Genomic DNA, 16875 nt, shown 5'->3' with positions numbered 1-16875 from the left:
GGAGGAGTCTGGGGGGCTCAGTCGGTTAAGCGTCCAATTCTTGACTCCAGCTCAGGTCAGGATCTCACAGTTCCAGCCCCTTGTCAGGCTCTGCGCTGACAGCTTAGAGCCTGCTTGGGACCCTCTCTCCCCGCCTCTGTCTCTGCCCCTCCCCCACTCATGCACATGCTCACTTACTCTCTCAAAATAAATGAACATGAAAAATTTTTGAAAACAAGAGCCACTTCTTGGCTTTCTTGCAAAATCTTGCAGCATGTAGTCCACAGTCAAGCCATTCTTGTCACCTTCTGCTTCCTCCCCTCTCATTTTATTTTATTTTTTAAATTTTTAATGTTTTATTTATTTTTGAGAGAGAGATAGAGACAGCATGAGCAGGGGAGGGTCAGAGAGAGAGGGAGACACAGAATCTGAAACAGGCTCCAGGCTCTGAGCTGTCAGCACAGAGCCCGACGCAGGACTCGAACCCACAAACCGCGAGATCATGACCTGAGCTGCAGTAGGACGTTTCACCGACTGAGCCACCCAGGCGGTCCCCTCCCCTCTCATTTTAGTGCTGCAAGTTCAACAGGCTGACATTCATGCGGACTGACTTAGGCAAATGTGTCCCCGTCCACACCCAGATCCGTACCCTCCAGATCCAGTGTGGCTTCGGCACCCACCACCAGCCGCTCAGTGAATGCCGTACTCCTGGGTGTGAAGGTCACTGAGAGGAAGTAGACAACGAAACGCTCTTAATTACCTCCTGCCAGGGTTCACTGCAAATGTACCAGAAAGACTCTATGATCCAATCAATACACAGCTGAGTTGAGGATAAGCAAATAGATTGGAATAACAGAAATATTAGCAAGTATGTATGATACTTAATACACCAAAGTAGTGTCTCAATCCAGTGGGGAATTATTAATTAATGTATAACTATTGTTATTGTGGGACTAAATCCACAAGTACTTAACGAACGATACTGACTGGCTACGCGTCCAGAGGAAAATAAAATTGGACCCTATTGTAGTCATACGTGAAAACCGACTTCCTGTTAGACTTAACCTAAAGTGATAAGTACTCAGCAGGAGATTCTAAAGGGCTATGGGAACATTCTGAATGTGGGAAGAGTCCTAACCAGGCCCAGACGCCCGGTAGCCAAAGAAGAAACGATAAACAAAAAAATTAACTTTTGTAGGGGTAAGGATCCCGCAAAGTGAAATATGGTAACAAGAGATTTAAACACAGAGAACACATACAGGGCTTATATTTAATTTATAGAGAGCATAAGGGAATAGACAACCCAATTTCTAGAAAAAGAAAAAGGAGCACCAAGAGGCAAGTCACAGAACCCACCCAAATGGCAACTAACATATGAAACGACCTTCAAACACACAGACATGGCGCAGGGAGCAAAGTGAGATAAGATACCACTGCACCCCTGTCAGACCGGCAAAAAAATAAATCTATAAATCTGTTGTTAGCAGCTGTGAGAGAAAAGGGCACTCTCGTGCACTGATGTGTGACGTGGTGCCGTCCTGACTTTTGCTGGAAGCAATCTGAAAATACCGATTAAAATGAAAACTCCAGGGGTGCCTGGGTGGCTCAGTCAGTTAAGCGTCCAACTTCCGCTCAGGGCATGGTCTCACGGTTCGTGAGTTCGAGCCCCGCTTAGGGCTCTGTGCTAATCAGCTCAGAGCCTGCTTCAGGTCTTCCATCCCCCTCTCTCAATGCCTCTTCTCCACTTGTTCTCTCTCTCAAACAAAAAAAGAAAAACATTTCAAAAAAAATTTCTTTATTAAAAATCCGTACCTCATTTGACCCAGCACGGATGGAAGGGAATTCCGTGTCGGGAAGGAAGCAATATGATGCTTATCAACAGGGGGTGTGCAGCTCTGTGTTAAACAAACCAGCCTCTGGGGTGGGGGGTGGGGGGGAAGAAAATGCACGAACTTTTTATTCATCATAAAATTGACTAACATGAAGGATGTGTGGCCCAGGGCTTATGAGCACTAATAAAATATATGATACTCTGGGTTATAAATCTTATATAGTCTTAATAATTCTCAGAGGGTGCTTTTGTTGAGTTTTTGCCAAACTCTTGGACCTGTAGAGCTCACCGGGGGCTGCGGCCGATGAGCAGGTTAGATCCACCGAGAGCGTCCGTGGGCAGTTCCGTTTTCGCGAACGAGTAAGAAAGTGAAACCAAGATGTGTTGGGACCTTACTCTTTTGTCTGTGGCACAAATGCCCTCTTTGCTGAATTGGGTAAGTTTCGTTCCTCAATTTGACTGTGCTATTTCCAGTGCATAAGCCACAGACATGACTTTGACGTTGATGCATGTTATTAATGTTAGTGTTTCTCAAGTCTAGACAACCAACAAGGTGTTAACTCAAGCCCTAGTGTTTTTTTAAATTTATTTTATGTTTATTTTTGAGAGAGGAAGAGAGAGACAGTGTGTGAGCAGGGGAGGGGCAGAGAGAGAGAGAGAGACATAGATTCTAAAGCAGGTTCCAGGCTCTGAGCTGTTAGCACAGAGCCCGACACGGGGCTCAAACTCAGAACCGTGACATCACGACCTAACCTGAAGTTGGACACTCAACCGACTGCACTTCCTGGGCCCCTCGATCAAGCCCTAATTCATACTGCATGCCGATTTCTGTGGAGCCTGCCCTTTCTCCACGATGCTCAAGGACATGCCGTTACATTCCATTTGACAGTAGACACTATAATCTCGAGCATTTGTAATAGTAAAATAATTAGGAAATGATCACTGTGAGTATTTATCACCTTTGGTTTTTAATAGGACGTAGTTGGGTATAAGCTTATGCAACGTAATTTTTTTTACTGACAGCATTTAATAACTGGCTCACAAAATTCCTGAAAAAATAACAATATTGTCGCACGAACCAGCGTATGCCGGCCCCAGCACACCCCTGGGAGCAGCTGGCTATAACGCTGTGGAATTTTATGCAACAATTTACAAGAATGAATTGGAGTTCTACAGAGGATTTGGAGAGATTTTCACAAAGAATTGCCAAATACGAAAAGCAAAATACAGACAAGGGAGTGTAATAGTGATCACATTTTTTTGATGCTTATTTATTATTTTTGAGAGAGAGAGAGAAACAGTGGCGGAGCACGAGCAGGGAAGGAGCAGAGAGAGGGAGACACAGAATCCAAAGCAGGCTCCAGGCTCTGAGCTGTCAGCACAGAGCCCGACACAGGGCTCGAACCCAAGAACTGCAAGATCCTGACCCGAGCTGAAGTCCGACACTTCACCGACTGAGCCCCCCAGGCACCCCGTCCACATTTTTGTAGCACATTGAGCGCCCCCAGCAGGAGCTGTGTGCCTGTGTCCATCCACATTAAAAAGCGGTTGCATGTGTATTCTGAAGAATAAGGCAACGTGGTTTGAGGACATAGGGTGTGATGTGTGGGAAAGAGGAAAGGGAGCCAAGCAAAATAGGAAAACAGAACAAAATTCCTGCCAGTAAAACAAATTGCACATATGTTAACACATTCTGGCATTTATGCTTAATATACGCACGTATGTGTTCGTGTCATTAAAGTGCGTTTTAAAACCACGTCCTCAGCGGGATGGCCGTTTAGGTTGTCCATCATTGCGTAACAAACACCCCAAAACGTAGTAGCTTGAAATACCAACAGCCGTGTACTGTGACAGTTCTGTGGGCTCAGCCTACGGGTTTTCTGGGGCACTGAGAGGCCGGAGGGTTCCGTGTGAGCCCGCCCACGAGGCTGGCCACGAGCCTCGGCTACTTGGGCTTCCTCACGGCATGGTGACTGGGTGTGAAGGAGTCAGTGGGGGTTGCTGGAGAAGGTTCAGGAAAAGTATAGGACTTATAAGACTTTGGCTTGCATGTCAGGTGAAAAGTGGGAGCCTTTGCAAAGTTTTGAGCAGAAGAGTGACATTTTTTTTTAATGTTTGTTATTTATTTTTGAGACAGAGTGCAAAGGTGGGGAGGGGCAGAGAGAAAGGGAGACACAGAATCCGAAACAGGCTCCAGGCTCCGAGCTGTCAGCACAGAGCCCAATGCGGGGCTCGAACTCACGAACCACCAGATCATGACCTGAGCCGAAGTCGGACGCTTAACCGAGTGAGCCACCCAGGCGCCACCACCCCCTGGGTTTTTTTTTTCTATTTTATTCTTTTTGTTTGTTTTGTTATTAGTTTATTTATTTACCAAGTAAACTCTACACCCAACAGGGGGCTTGAACTCACGACCCCAAGATCAAGTGCTGCACGCCCGACTTACCAATGGAGCCAGCCAGGCACTGCTGGCTTCCTGTTTTTAAAGGACTGTTCTGCACACTGTGTTAAGGACAGACTGCCAGGCACAGGGATGAAGGCAGCTCCTTCCAGGAGGGAAGCGGCGGGCGGGAGAGGGCGGTCAGGACCCGGATGCGCTTTGAAGGCAGAAGACAACACGGCTTCCTGCAGCTTGCGCGGGGGCTGCGAGACACACCAGGGTGGTCACGGGGTGATTGGGGCTGAGCACCTGACACGCAGGGAGGCTGGGAGCCCCGGGCTCAGTGGTGGACGTGCTGAGCTCGAGAAGGGGTGGCCCTGACATCCCAGCGGAACCCACAGCAGCAGCGGGAAGCCTGGTTGGAGGCGAGGACAGAGGACCAGGCTGGGGGCCGCTGTGGGAGTCGCTGGCATCTCGATGGTGTTGAAATCCACAGGGCGGGTTCACTAAGGGAGCCCGTGGCTTATAAAAGACGGCACAGTCTGGGGATGGAGTCCCGGCACACGGCCTGTGTTCAAAGTCAAAGACACAGGAAGCACCTGCAAGGGAGTGAGTGTTCAGGGTCCTGAAGCCAAATGAGGAGGGGAGAAGGGGGGGTACCCATCCAGAGTCGGATGCTGCTGATGGAGCCGCAGTCTGACAGCTCCTAGTGGATTTCAGGGTGGGGGTCACTGCTGAGTTCATTCAGAGCCGTTCCAGGGAATCCATGGGGTCAAGAGCCTGCCTGAGGGGGTCCGGGGGGATTCACAGAAGATCGGGGTGGGGGGTTGCTCTTCCAGGGACCTTTGCTCTCAAGAGAGGACAGAAGACAGCCGCGGAGGGCCGAAGTCCTGTCGAGAACGGGAGACAGAGCTGGGCACCTGAGTGCCGCCGGCCACCCGGGGGTGGAAAGCACACGCTGAGCCCCTGTCCTGAGCCGGTACCCTCACTGCCCCTGCCCTGGTCCCCTCCGCGAGGGGGGCCCCCGAACCCCGCGGAGGCTCAGAGGCTTCAAGATGTGACATGAGCGAGGAATCTGTCGCGTGAGCCCGAGACGCAGGGCCAGACGCGCTCTTGTTAGAAATGTCTATTTGTGGCTCTTCAGCCTAATTTCTGAATATGATAATGAATAAATATTGGTTTTTCCTTCTGCAGCTTTTTCTGTCTGGGTGGTTCAATCAAATAGCTACTGCCACCTCTTGTTTTCTAGAAGCGTGGAGAGACTGGGGCCCAGGGCGAGGGTGTTATCCATCATCTCACAGAAAGGTGGTAGTGGACAGGAAGGGGAGCGCCGGGCGGTCAGAGCCCGTGGAGGGCATCCAGGGGTCCCTCAGCTTCAGCTTCACACTCTGCCTTTGTCCCTCCAATACACCCTGACAAGCGCCCATCCAGCCACTGCTTGAATACCACCACTGATGGGGAGCTCACTCCCACAAGCATCGTTGTCAGACGGTTCGACATGTTAGAAAATCCTTTCGTATGAAGAACTTCTTTTTTGAAAGGCCTATGATGTGTTGACCCCTGTTTTAGATGCAGGAGGCAGGGAGTAAGTCCCACAGGGTCCCTGCCCTCCGTGGACCAACATGAACCCACCCAGACAGCAAAAGGAGGGGAGGGAGTAGACGGATGCCGGCCGGTGCAGAGGCTCTGGGGCCGTGCGAGTAGCGACAGGGCAGTTCGCACTGGTGACAACTTCACTGGGACCGCGGTCACATCCGTGTGAATATCAGAGGGCAGCCTCTGAAGATGGGGGGGGCCACCCCGAGGTGCATGTCCATCTTCAGTGTCCTTCTTGGGGAGGGTCCGTCCCGGGAGCAGAAGCTGGACGGGGGGGGGGGGGGGGGGGGGGGGGGGGGGGGGGGGGGGGGGGGGGGGGGGGGGGGCCCCCCCCCCCCCCCCCCCAGGCCCTCCTTCCCCGCAGCCTGGGAGGCGCCGGCTCATCGGGCATCCTGCAGCCCCTCTGACATTAATGCCAGCGCCCGCTGCCTCACCCCCTGGCCCGGCCTTGTCCCTCGGGAGCCTCGTGGCTGCTCCCTGCCGCGGGGCAGCCTCGCAGGGGCTCCCCGCTGCGGTAGCGGGCTGAAGAAGAGAGTCCCCCCAAAAGACAGGCCTGCGTCCTAACGCCCGATCCCTGTGGACGTGACCGTATTTGGATATAGCGTCTTTTGCAGATACGATTAAAATGAGGTCATCCTAGATTCAGGGTGGGCCCTACGTCCAGTGACTGGCGTGTCCCTCCAAGGGCAGGAAGAGGGACATTTGAGATGCAGACACGGCAGAGACCCGCAGGGGAGGCTGTGCGGCCGAGGAGAGAGGAAGGGCGCGGCCACCAGCTGGGAACGAGGGTGGCGGGGCGCACGGGAAGCCTGGAGGGGACGATTGTCCCTCAGCCTCCGGGAGGCCCAACCCACCCACGTCTTGTGCCCAGACTGCAGATGGAGACGATAAATCTCGACTGGGCTAAGCCACCCAGTGTGTGGTGCCTCGGGACAGCAAGCATGGGGAACTCGAGAAAGATCGATGGCCGTTCAGGTGCGGATGGTACAGAAGGCTAGCAGAACGGGCGGACAGGGGACCGACCCGGGGCAGGGTCGGGGCCCCCCTCGCCCTGCGCCTCCTCATGTCACGTGACTCTGGGCGGCAGGCTCCAGCCACCCAGTCCCAGCCCTGGGCCACCCCCAAGGGCTGTCACACTTGGCGCTCCTGGCTCTCTCCTGATGCAGCTGTGTGGCCCGGGGCATGTTATCAACCTCTCTGGGCTCTTGCCACATGAGTGTGCGAGATCTCCCATTTAAGGTTATCGTGAGGATTCGAAACAACACTTAAGTCCACACAGCCAGGACCTGGCGCTCGGGGGGTGGCTGCTAAGTCCAAACACACCTGTGCGCCTTCAGTCTCAACAGCAAGTGACCAAACTGATGTGTGCTGATCTGAGGGTATTTTTGCCCAAAGCTGATGTTTCTTTTCTTTTCTCTTCTTTTATGTTTATTTTTGAGAGACAAACAGAGACAGAGCATGAGTGGGGGAGGGGCAGAGAGTGAAGGAGACACAGAATCCGAAGCAGGATCCAGGCTCCGAGCTGTCAGCACAGAGCCCGACGTGGGGCTTGAACCCACAAACTGCGAGCTCCTGACCTGAGCCGAAGTCGGACGCTCCACCAACAGAGTCCCCCGGGCGCCCCTGAAGCTGATGTTTCTTGCATGTAATTTTATTCTTATCAAGAGTGGCAGCTTGTGAAATGCACAGCTGAGTATATTTAAAGGATTTTACACCTGTAGATGGTTTTCTCTGAAAACACATTCACAAACAGAGGAGACAGGTCCTTTGTCAGACCGCCCGGCCTGAGTGGGGCTTGAGGGCGCAGCCCCGGACCCTGGCCCCTCCTCCACCTGCCAAGGCCGGACTCTCTGTGCCAGTGTCCCCCCACCCCCAGGGGCCCCCCAGGATGTGCCAGATTGGCCCAGAAAAAGCCTTGCTGTCGAGGAAAAACTGCTTTTAAAATATTCCCAGTCTTCACCCATGAGGAGACCCGGGCTGTCAGCCATCAGAAAGCAGCCTGACACAGCCGCCTGCCCCCGGGATCTGTCTGGGGCTCCCTTCCCTGCTGGGCCCACTGGCGTGGCTCATCTTGGCAGCTCATCTCGGCAGAGCCCGTCTCCAGGCCCACCTGCTCTCCCCGTCTCCTCGGGGGTCTTGGTCTCCATCTCACGTGAGCAACGGAGCAGTGCCTGCTGCTTACATCTCAAACCCAGTGTGGCCGAGCCCACGGTGCCTTGTCACTGCATCAGCTACAGAGCGTGGTGGACCCCGCCGCATGCCCTCCAGTCTGGGTGACCAAAGGCCACCGCTGCTTTGTGGGACACTCGGAGCCCCGATATCCCTCCTGGGGAAGCCGTTCTCGGGCACTGGTCCGTCGGCAGAGCCGGCCTGGCCCAGCAGGGCACCGGACGTGCCCCGCTCAGATGACGCCCGCCAGCCTTTCCAGCCGTGCTCCCCGCGGCCCGCGCTGCAGAGCGGAGCAGCCGGCTGGGCTGGCCCATCCAAAGTCACCGCCGCGGAGGCCGGGAGCCCATGGTCCTCTCCTGCTTCTGGGTTCACCAGCAGGCGAGCTGGGGGTTACCGGACAGCCATAGGCACTGTAAGGGAAGAAGCGTTATTAATAGACTCTCCCTCCCCCCAAAATGAGGAAATGTGACTTCGAAAGCGCCAGTCCTTCCCCCAACGTCAAGGCAGATAAAGGGCAGAGCTAGATCTCGATGAAAGTCCTGCCTTTATAGCTCCGCCCTCCCCTACTTGCCGCTCAGCTCCTACCCCGTTGCTAGAGGGTTTGATGACCGGTGGAGGGACTGGATTAGCCGTGGGGGACCCCCGGCTGTGGGAAGGCAGGGAGGGAGGCCTGAGCTGCGAGAGAAGGTCAGGAGCTGGACTTGGAGGGGCTCCCCGCCCAGCCCGGACGGTCCCCAAGGCTCAGGACCTCTTTTTGGTGCAGCTCCCAGTCTAGGTGTTCCGAGGCCCAAAGCTTCTACAATTCAGCTGGGGGTGGAGCTGGGGGGGCGGGTGGTCAGGTAGAGACACTGCAACGAAAGGAACACAGAAGTAGTTTCCGCTTCCAAACTGTACAGAGAAACAGGCCGCGTGAGCAGGCTGCCAGCCCCCGCCCAGCGCCTTGGAAGGGCTCAGGTAAGGGACGGACCCCCAGCCTCCTGCCTGCCCTCCCTCCCGGGAGATCCACTCTGCCTTTTAAAAAGGCTGCCCCGTGGGGCGCCTGGGTGGCTCAGTGGGTTAAGCGTCTGAGTCTTGACTCGGGCTCAGGTCATGATCTCAGGGCTCGTGAGATGGAGCTCCGCGTCAGGCTCTGCGTTCACGGTGCAGAGCCTGCGTGGGATTCTCTCTGTCTCTGCCTCTGCCTGTCTCCACGCCTCCCCGCCTCAAAATAAATAAATAAACATTATATTAGAAAAAAATAAAGGGCTGCCCCTTGTGCCAGAAGCCATCACTGCGTCACAGGGTTCATCGGGGCTCTGTCCAAACCACATCGCAGACCACACGTACCCAGAAAATCCCCCCGGTGGCCTGCTCCCCCCACAGCACTGGGTCTGGGAAATGCGGCCACTTATGGTGCGTGAGTTGGGGCAGGAGGGGCCCTTCTAAGAGCCCCAAAGCAGGGAGGGTGACCCCCTGGGAATCCCAAGCTCAGAGGACCTGGTCTTAAAGGTGGGGAGACTGAGGGCAAGGGTCCTGTTGCCGAGAGTGAGACCCCTGAGGTTAGGGGCTATTCTGCCTGCTTTGCTGTCTCTGGGCATCATGCCTTGTGGGGCTGTCGTGTGAATGGGAGGGAAGGAGTCTGCAAGACAGGAAAAGAGGGAGGAAGGAGGAAAGAAGGAAGAGAAGAGGGAGGGGAAGAGAGAAGGGAGAAGGGGAGGTGGGGAGAGGGAGGCAGGGAGGGAGGGGAGGGGATGCCCATTCCCCACTGCCCGTGCCCACCTTGCTGGGCACCGGGCACTACGCAGGCTCTGCCCTGAAGCAGCCCGCTGCCCGGGGAAGATGCACTCACAGAGCAGGGCAGCGGGCCCCGGAACGCTGGCCCCAGCAGAGGGGGTCAAGGCACAGAGAGGTCACACGTGGTGCACGTTCAAGTCCAAGAACTGACTGTTGACCCAGAGACGGCCGGACAGGAACGGAGGCGGGACGGGGGAGCTGAGGACAGATGGCGCGGAGAAAAAGCTGTCTGAGGTTTCCTTCCTCCCTTTCCTTCCTGCTACGGGGGCCGCGTGAGGCCCCGGAGGGTCTGTGAGGGCCCCTCTCTGCGGCTCCGCGTTGCCCTGGCCAGCCGGTCACTGCCCCACCCTGCTCCGTGCCATGTTTTTGCTCAGAGAAGACAGGTGTCTCTCCGTATCCTCTACCTGTGGAAGATGAACAGAAGGACCCGTGCGCCCCCCGTTCTCTGTGGTCCACAGAACTATGGTTCTGACACTCGACTGCCTGTTAGAGTCGCCCGCACAGGACTCAGAGCTCCCAGAGTCCAAACCGCGCCGGCCCAGGGACCGAGGACATGCGCAGGTGAGACCCAGGATCCGAAGCCCAAGCGTACCCAAGATGGGACCCACTGTCCCGGAGCTTCTACTCAAAGTGTGGTCCGAGGACCGGCAGCATCCGGGTCACCAGAGCTCATCAGCCGTGCAGAGTCTGCGTCTAACCCCCGGTGAGTTGTACATGCAAATTCCCAGCAGCTGCCTGGGGTGTACTGCCTGTCCCCAGAAGTCCCTGGTTGTGGGTGGACATCAGCTGGCAGGCCCGTCTGACCATCACAGCCCGGGTTTTGAAGACCAGGGTCGTCTGAGCGAGCTGCCTCTGGCCCATTAGAATGTGCTCTGTCCCCACCGTGCCATAGGAAACTAGAACCCTGTGCAGCCCACGCCCTCTTTCCATGGGCCTCTCCTGTTAGGAAGCTCTACTCGATCCAATGCGGGATTCCTTGTCCCTAGAGGGAAGCACCGAAGGCCGCTTGTTAGTGGCATGTCCCCATGCAGCCGGGAAGATGAGTCACAGACAGAAGCTGCCCCGGTCAGGGTCCAGGATGGGAGATGGGGCCAGGTGATGGGGGGTGAGTCTTGACCAGGAATGGGGAGGGACGGGGGAGCAGACCACCCCCCCCATGTGGAGACTCAAGGAGGGGCCAAAATGGAGAAAGACTGTGAAGATAAGTTGCTGCCTAGTAGAAAACTATTATGTGAGACCAGAGAACCATGTCCACTTCCCACATATGATGGACTGAGTCACTGAGCACTGGCCACGTTGCAAAGCAACAGAAAAGTACCATGTATATGTGTGTATGAAGGTATTTTTATATATGTACATATACTCGTACAGGTATGTATAATGTACATATTAGTATACCACACACATGACAAGCAAGTACAGGAAAACCTTCACAAGCCAGGGCACTAAAAATGAAATCGGACTTCTCCGGAGGAAGCCACTGTCAAAGCCGGGAACTGTCCTGCTCCAGAGGCAGAGAGGGAGCCCACGTGAAGCTGGGTTTCCCAAAGGGCTGTGAGGTCACTGTTGAAATAAGCTGGGCGTGGGGGTACCTGGGGGGCTCAGTCAGTTGGGCATCTGACTTTGGCTCAGGTCATGAGCTCATGGTTCATGGGTTTGAGCCCCACATTGGGCTGTGTGCTGACAGCTCGGAGCCTGGAGCCTGCTTCCGATTCTGTGTCTCCCTCTCTCTCTGCCCCTCCCCCACTCACACTCTGTCTCTCTCTCAAAAAATAAATAAAACAATAAAATACATATATTTTAAAAAATCAGGGGGGGAAACCTGAAGAGAACACTTACTTTGTCAATCCTGGCACAGGACGAAGGGGAAACACTCTCCCATGAGGTCATAACCACAAGCTCTAATGCGGATTTTATACCTAGCTGTGTGGACCACAAGTCTCAGTCTAAGACTCTAATTGAAAGGGACCCAAATCAAAGTAACTCTCAGCATCTGGCCGAAGCAGATGTGAATTGTCTCTCAAGGTTCCCATCTTCAACACAGGCCTCAAAGGGTTACTGACGATTATGTAGAAAGGACTGCTGGCCAAGCCCACAGAAGACACACAAGGTAAAAAGCACCCTGAGCAAGAGTCGTGCAAACAAAAGGCAGCGGCAACAGACCAGGCGTCAGGCATTAGCTCACCAGACGTGGAGCAGAACATAAAGATGCCTGAAGAGTTAAAAGAAGGGATCGAAAATATGAATAAGGAACAAGAGAATATAAAATGGCATGGGGCCCCTGGGGGGCTCGGTGGGTTAAGCTTCAGACTTCGGCTCAGGTCATGATCTCACGGTTTGTGAGTTTGAGCCCCGCGTCGGGCTCTTTGCTGACAGCTCAGAGCCTGGAGCCTGCTTCTGATTCTGTGTCTCCCTCTCTCTGCTCCTCCCCTGCTCACATTCTGTCTCTCTCTCTCTTTCTCTCACTCTCTCTTTTGCTCTCACTCTCAAAAATAAACATTAAGGAAAAAAATATTGAAATGGCCAAGATATTTTGCAAAGGAAGGAACTATAACTTCTAGCAACAAAAAACTATATAACTGAAATAAAATGAATGGAGTAAACAGAATCTGAGTCAATGTAGCTGTTATAGTCAAGTTCCCTCCCCCGCAGCTACTGCAAAACCCACCAAAGGGGTGAGTTCAAACATTTCTTCCTCACAAAGAGTTCAAAGCAGGTGCTCCTACCCGGCAGGCAGTCTTCCCCCCAGAACGATTCCAGCCGTGGCCCCACCAACTTCAAGCACACGGGGCCCCCTGTCACCATGTTGCCCGCACACCTGGGCATCACCCGGGCATCCTGGCTGAACATCCCATACGAGCACCAAGGGTCATACAGGGACCAGGTTTGGGGACCAGGCCTTGCACTGGTGCACCCTACTGCGTTCACATTTCAGTGACCAGGACTCCATTCCGTGGCTGGGAAACGTGGGCTACCTGTGTGCCCAGCAGGAAGAGAAAGTCAGTTTGCTGAGCGGCCAGGCCGCCTGGACTACGGGAGGTGAAGAAACGTAAAGGTCCAGTAAGCGTCAGCCACAGCGATTATTCAGCTGATTGTACTCTTGAAAATCTTGCCCGTCGTTACTTCCGTTAATCCTCAGGACTCCCACCCTGCAGATGAAGCTAAGCTGGGAGGATCCTTCCCCTTTTACAGATAAGGAGACTCATGCTCAGAGAAGGTCGGTGACTTGCCCAGGATCACAGAGCTGCGGAGAGGCTGAGCTGGGGATCGGAGGCCAGGACTTCCCACATCACACTGTTGCCTTTCTCTCCAGACAACAAGGGGAAAGGACAGGGATTATGGAGCCAGGGGTGACCCCGCAGCCTAGGCGCCAGTGAACCCAGGGGCTCGGGAAACTGACCAGAGGTCAGAGCAGTGAGTCTAGAGTTGAGCTCAGCTTTAACCCCAGCTCCCGGGGGCATCAGGGTGGCCGGCTTGGACCACAGGGTAGGCATCTGTCCCACCCCCCACCCAGTGCAGCTAAGAGGTCACTCTCAGTGGGTCAGCCAGCAAATACTTACCCCCTGCCGCCGGTGTGTTGAGTAGTGTTATAGGTTTCAACAAGCAGAGCCTGGAGGCCAGGGACATGCAAAATCCAGGTAGTGTTCACCTGATGAGCTAGCTTGTTAGCACCTGAACTCCATCTACGTGCTGGCCCCTAACCTCAGGGCACGGCATTTTCACCAGGACCCATGGGACTTTCAGTTCTGGTTTTGTAGGTATAGTGATGATAATAGTGATGGTGATGATGGTGAAGATGGTGATGATGGTGATGATGGTGAAGATGATGGTGATGATGGTGGTGATGATGGTGGTGATGGTGGTGATGATGGTGGTGGTGGTGGTGATGATGGTGATGATGGTGACGGTGATGATGATGGTGATGATGGTGGTGATGATGGTGATGGTGGTGATGGTGGTGATGATGGTGATGGTGGTGATGGTGGTGATGATGGTGACGGTGATGATGGTGACGGTGATGATGGTGGTGATGGTGGTGATGATGGTGGTGGTGGTGGTGATGATGGTGACGGTGATGATGGTGGCGATGGTGGTGATGGTGATGGTGGTGATGGCAGTGACATCACCTGACATCACTGAACACCATGTGCCCAGCAACGTTTCAGCATTAGATGGATCCTCTTTAACTTTCATCATAACCCTACAAAAAGCAGATTCCTTATTGCTTCCATTTGACAGAGAAGGAAAATCAGACTAGTGATTCACCCTCATCCCAGAGCAGGTGGAGGACACGCCCGGGATCCACGCCCTGGGGTCTGACCTCAGCTCTGCACTGAGACCGATGCACCACCCGCCTCCCCCGCTGAGGCGCTGTGCTCCTCCAGGACAGAGCCGGCTCTGAGCCCAGGGTCTGCACAGGGTCGGTGCTCGGGGGAGGTCTGTTAGGAATGACTTATGCACCATGATCCGTACAGATGTAAAATCCCACCTGTGCCTTGATGCCACCTCTACAGGCAGTAAGCGTCCCCATCCATCTGAAATGCTCCTGGAGGAATGAATGGATTCATGCAGCTGTTGGCTGGCTCTTGCTGGGAGAATCGGGTCTGGGACATCCCCAGCCAGGCCTCCCGGAATCTGCTGTCCCAGCTCAGCCCAGGCCCCCAAGGACCCACGAGCCCCGGCTGCTCCCTAGATTAAGCCCACCAGGGGGTGAGGACCCATTTGATCTCCCGGGTGAGAGAAAGGCCTCTGATTCCCACCCCCCCAATCCTGCGCCTCGGCTGCCCAGGTCTTATAGGGAAAGACAAGCCCACAGGGGCAGGGACTGGAGGAAGGGAGGAGGCTCTGGTCTGTTGCCAAAGAGAGAGCGGGGAGGAACACACTTTTCTCCAGACAAGCTGTTCGCTTACCAGCTGACTTTGGTAAAAGAAAAAAATATTCTTAGTGCCATCTGTTCCCAGAGCGGGGCTGGTGTGGGGCCGGGGCTTCCTGCACAGGCAGCCAGACCCAGTTTCGGAATCCGAGACATCTGCCCCCCCCCAGATTATTTCGGGAAGCGGCTCAACTCGGCAGCACCTCGGCCTTCCTTCGAGGCATTTCCCGTCACTCCAAAGCTGTTTGCACACGCAGCCCCCCCCCACCAACCGCCAGCTCCCTCTTTGGCCTCATGGCCTCGGGCTCAGCCTCTGTCATCATCCTGCCTCCTGCTTTCTCTGCCTCAGGAGCCAGACTCCCCAGGGAGGCAGGGGGGGTGCAGCTGGGGGGGCACCAGGACCAGCGAGCTCCCTGTCCCCCTCCCCAGTCTCCTCTGTGAGAGCCAGGGCCCCCACGGGCCCCCCTCCCCCCCCCCGTCTCCTCAAGGATCATCCCTTTTGTAAAAGCTCATCTCCCGGGGGAGGGGGTGGGGCATCGCAGGCCAGTGGCAGCATCAGAAGGTGGGGGCAGGACGCAGACCACAAAGCTGGCCTGTCAGGAGGGCCTAGGGCATCAGAGGCTGTGCGGAGGCTGGGGACCAGGTGGCTTTAGAGGACAGTACCGTGATCACGTTCCCAGGACAGAGCAAGACTCCAATTGCTGGTGCAGAATTGGGGTCCGAGGGGAGGAAGGCAGAGAGCCCAGCGGGGCTGTCGCTGTGTCCGGCGCCCCATGGAGGGTGAGCTTGGACGTTCAGGGGCAGAGGGGAAACGAGGAGGGTACAAGTTTGAGAGGCGAGCAAGACTTGGTTCCCTGGGAAGGGGAGGGTCTAGATGAGTCTGGGGTCTGGAGGCCAGGAGGCTGGAGACGGGAGTCAAGCTGTCAGACAGGGGAGGAGTGAGTTGGGTGGATCCCCCCCCAAGGGAAGCTGGGCCCTGGGCACTTGGAACCGTGGTGTGCTCAGGAAGGGGGGCGGTGGGTGTCAGGGGCTGGGGGGTGGGGGTCGAGTAACTGTCTACAGGGAACAGAGTGTCAGTTTGGCGAGATGGAAAGAATTCTGGGGCTGGATTGTGGGGGGATCACGTGGCAAGGTGAAGGACCTTCATGCCACTAGACGGTACACTTCGAAATGTCAAGTGCATTTTACCACAATAAAACAACTGAATGGTGCAATCAAAAGGCAGAGCTATTCAGATTGGCCAGAAAGATGCCACCATTTGTGTCTGGAAGGAACGCTCTTTACACAGACACAGATAGTTTCAAAGTAGCAAGACGGAAACGACAGCCCGACAGCTCGCTGTGTTAGTGTCAGACAAAGGAGGTTTCAGAGCAGGAGATACTCAGGGGGCAAGGAGGGCACAGCGGTGGCCCCAGGGGAGCATCCTGACCGTCTGCTTCCTCACCCGCCCCTCCTGCGCCCCCCATGCCTGCAGCGCCTCCCTGCACCTGTCACCCCCTCCCACACTTTGAACGTCTCCCTCTTCCCCCACCCCTTCTCTCATCCAGAGCCTTCCAGCAGGCATTTATTTTTTATTAAAAATTTTTTAAATTTATTCGTTTAAGGAGCGACAGAGAGAGCGAGTGGGGGGAGGGAGAGAGAGAGAGGGGGAGAGAATCCCAAGCAGGCTCCGCATTGCCAGCGCGGAGCTCTGTGCGGGGCCTGAACTCACGAACTGCGAGATCACGACCTGAGCCAAAAGCAAGAGTCGGACGCTTAACTGACTGAACCACCAGGCGCCCCCCAGCAGGCATTTAACTGGGCAAGGTCCTCTGCGCGTTCCCCCTCGGCCCTCGGCCTCCAGGCTCTGAGAAGGGCCGCCCCGGGCTGTCTTTGCTCACTGCCTTACACACGCCGCACTCGCTACAGGTTGGCAATGTTCACCCCTGTTCAGTCTGACGGCAGATTTAAATGTGTTAATTTTTTGTAGCTTTGTTGAGGAGTGATGGATAAGAGGTAACTTTCCCCAGTGTTAAGGGTACAATGTGACGAGTTGTGATGAACGTGTATCGTCATGTAACCACCTCCCCAACGTGACACGGAGCATTGCCGCTTCCCGCAAAGGTCCCTTCATGCGTCTTTGCTGTCAGAACCCCTCCCCAAGCCGCTGGCCCTGGGAACCACCCCTCTCTCTCGACCACTACAGTTGGGCCTCTTCTAGAACCTCTTATAAACTGGAGCATCAGCACATAGCCTGCGGGTGTGTCGCCTGCCCAGCGCCCCTGGGGTCTTCCA

At 55.1% G+C, this 16875-nt stretch overlaps 1 protein-coding gene across 1 annotated transcript in view; it reads right to left on the bottom strand.

The window, feature by feature from the left end:
* Window positions 1-8280: 8280 nt before the first annotated feature.
* Window positions 8281-16875, bottom strand: part of PARVG (parvin gamma) — a 30686-nt gene continuing 22091 nt past the window's right edge. The window contains exon 12 of the mRNA XM_039237455.1: window positions 8281-8365. Within this exon, the coding sequence (XP_039093386.1) occupies window positions 8324-8365 (42 nt within the window). The 3' untranslated portion in view covers window positions 8281-8323. The remainder of the gene's footprint in view (window positions 8366-16875) is intronic.

This window comes from Hyaena hyaena, unplaced genomic scaffold, assembly GCF_003009895.1.
Source record: "Hyaena hyaena isolate Hyena2069 unplaced genomic scaffold, ASM300989v1 scaffold_4, whole genome shotgun sequence".
NCBI lineage: Eukaryota > Metazoa > Chordata > Mammalia > Carnivora > Hyaenidae > Hyaena > Hyaena hyaena.
Note: the sequence above shows the minus strand (reverse complement) of the source record. Positions and strands in the feature narration are given on the sequence as shown.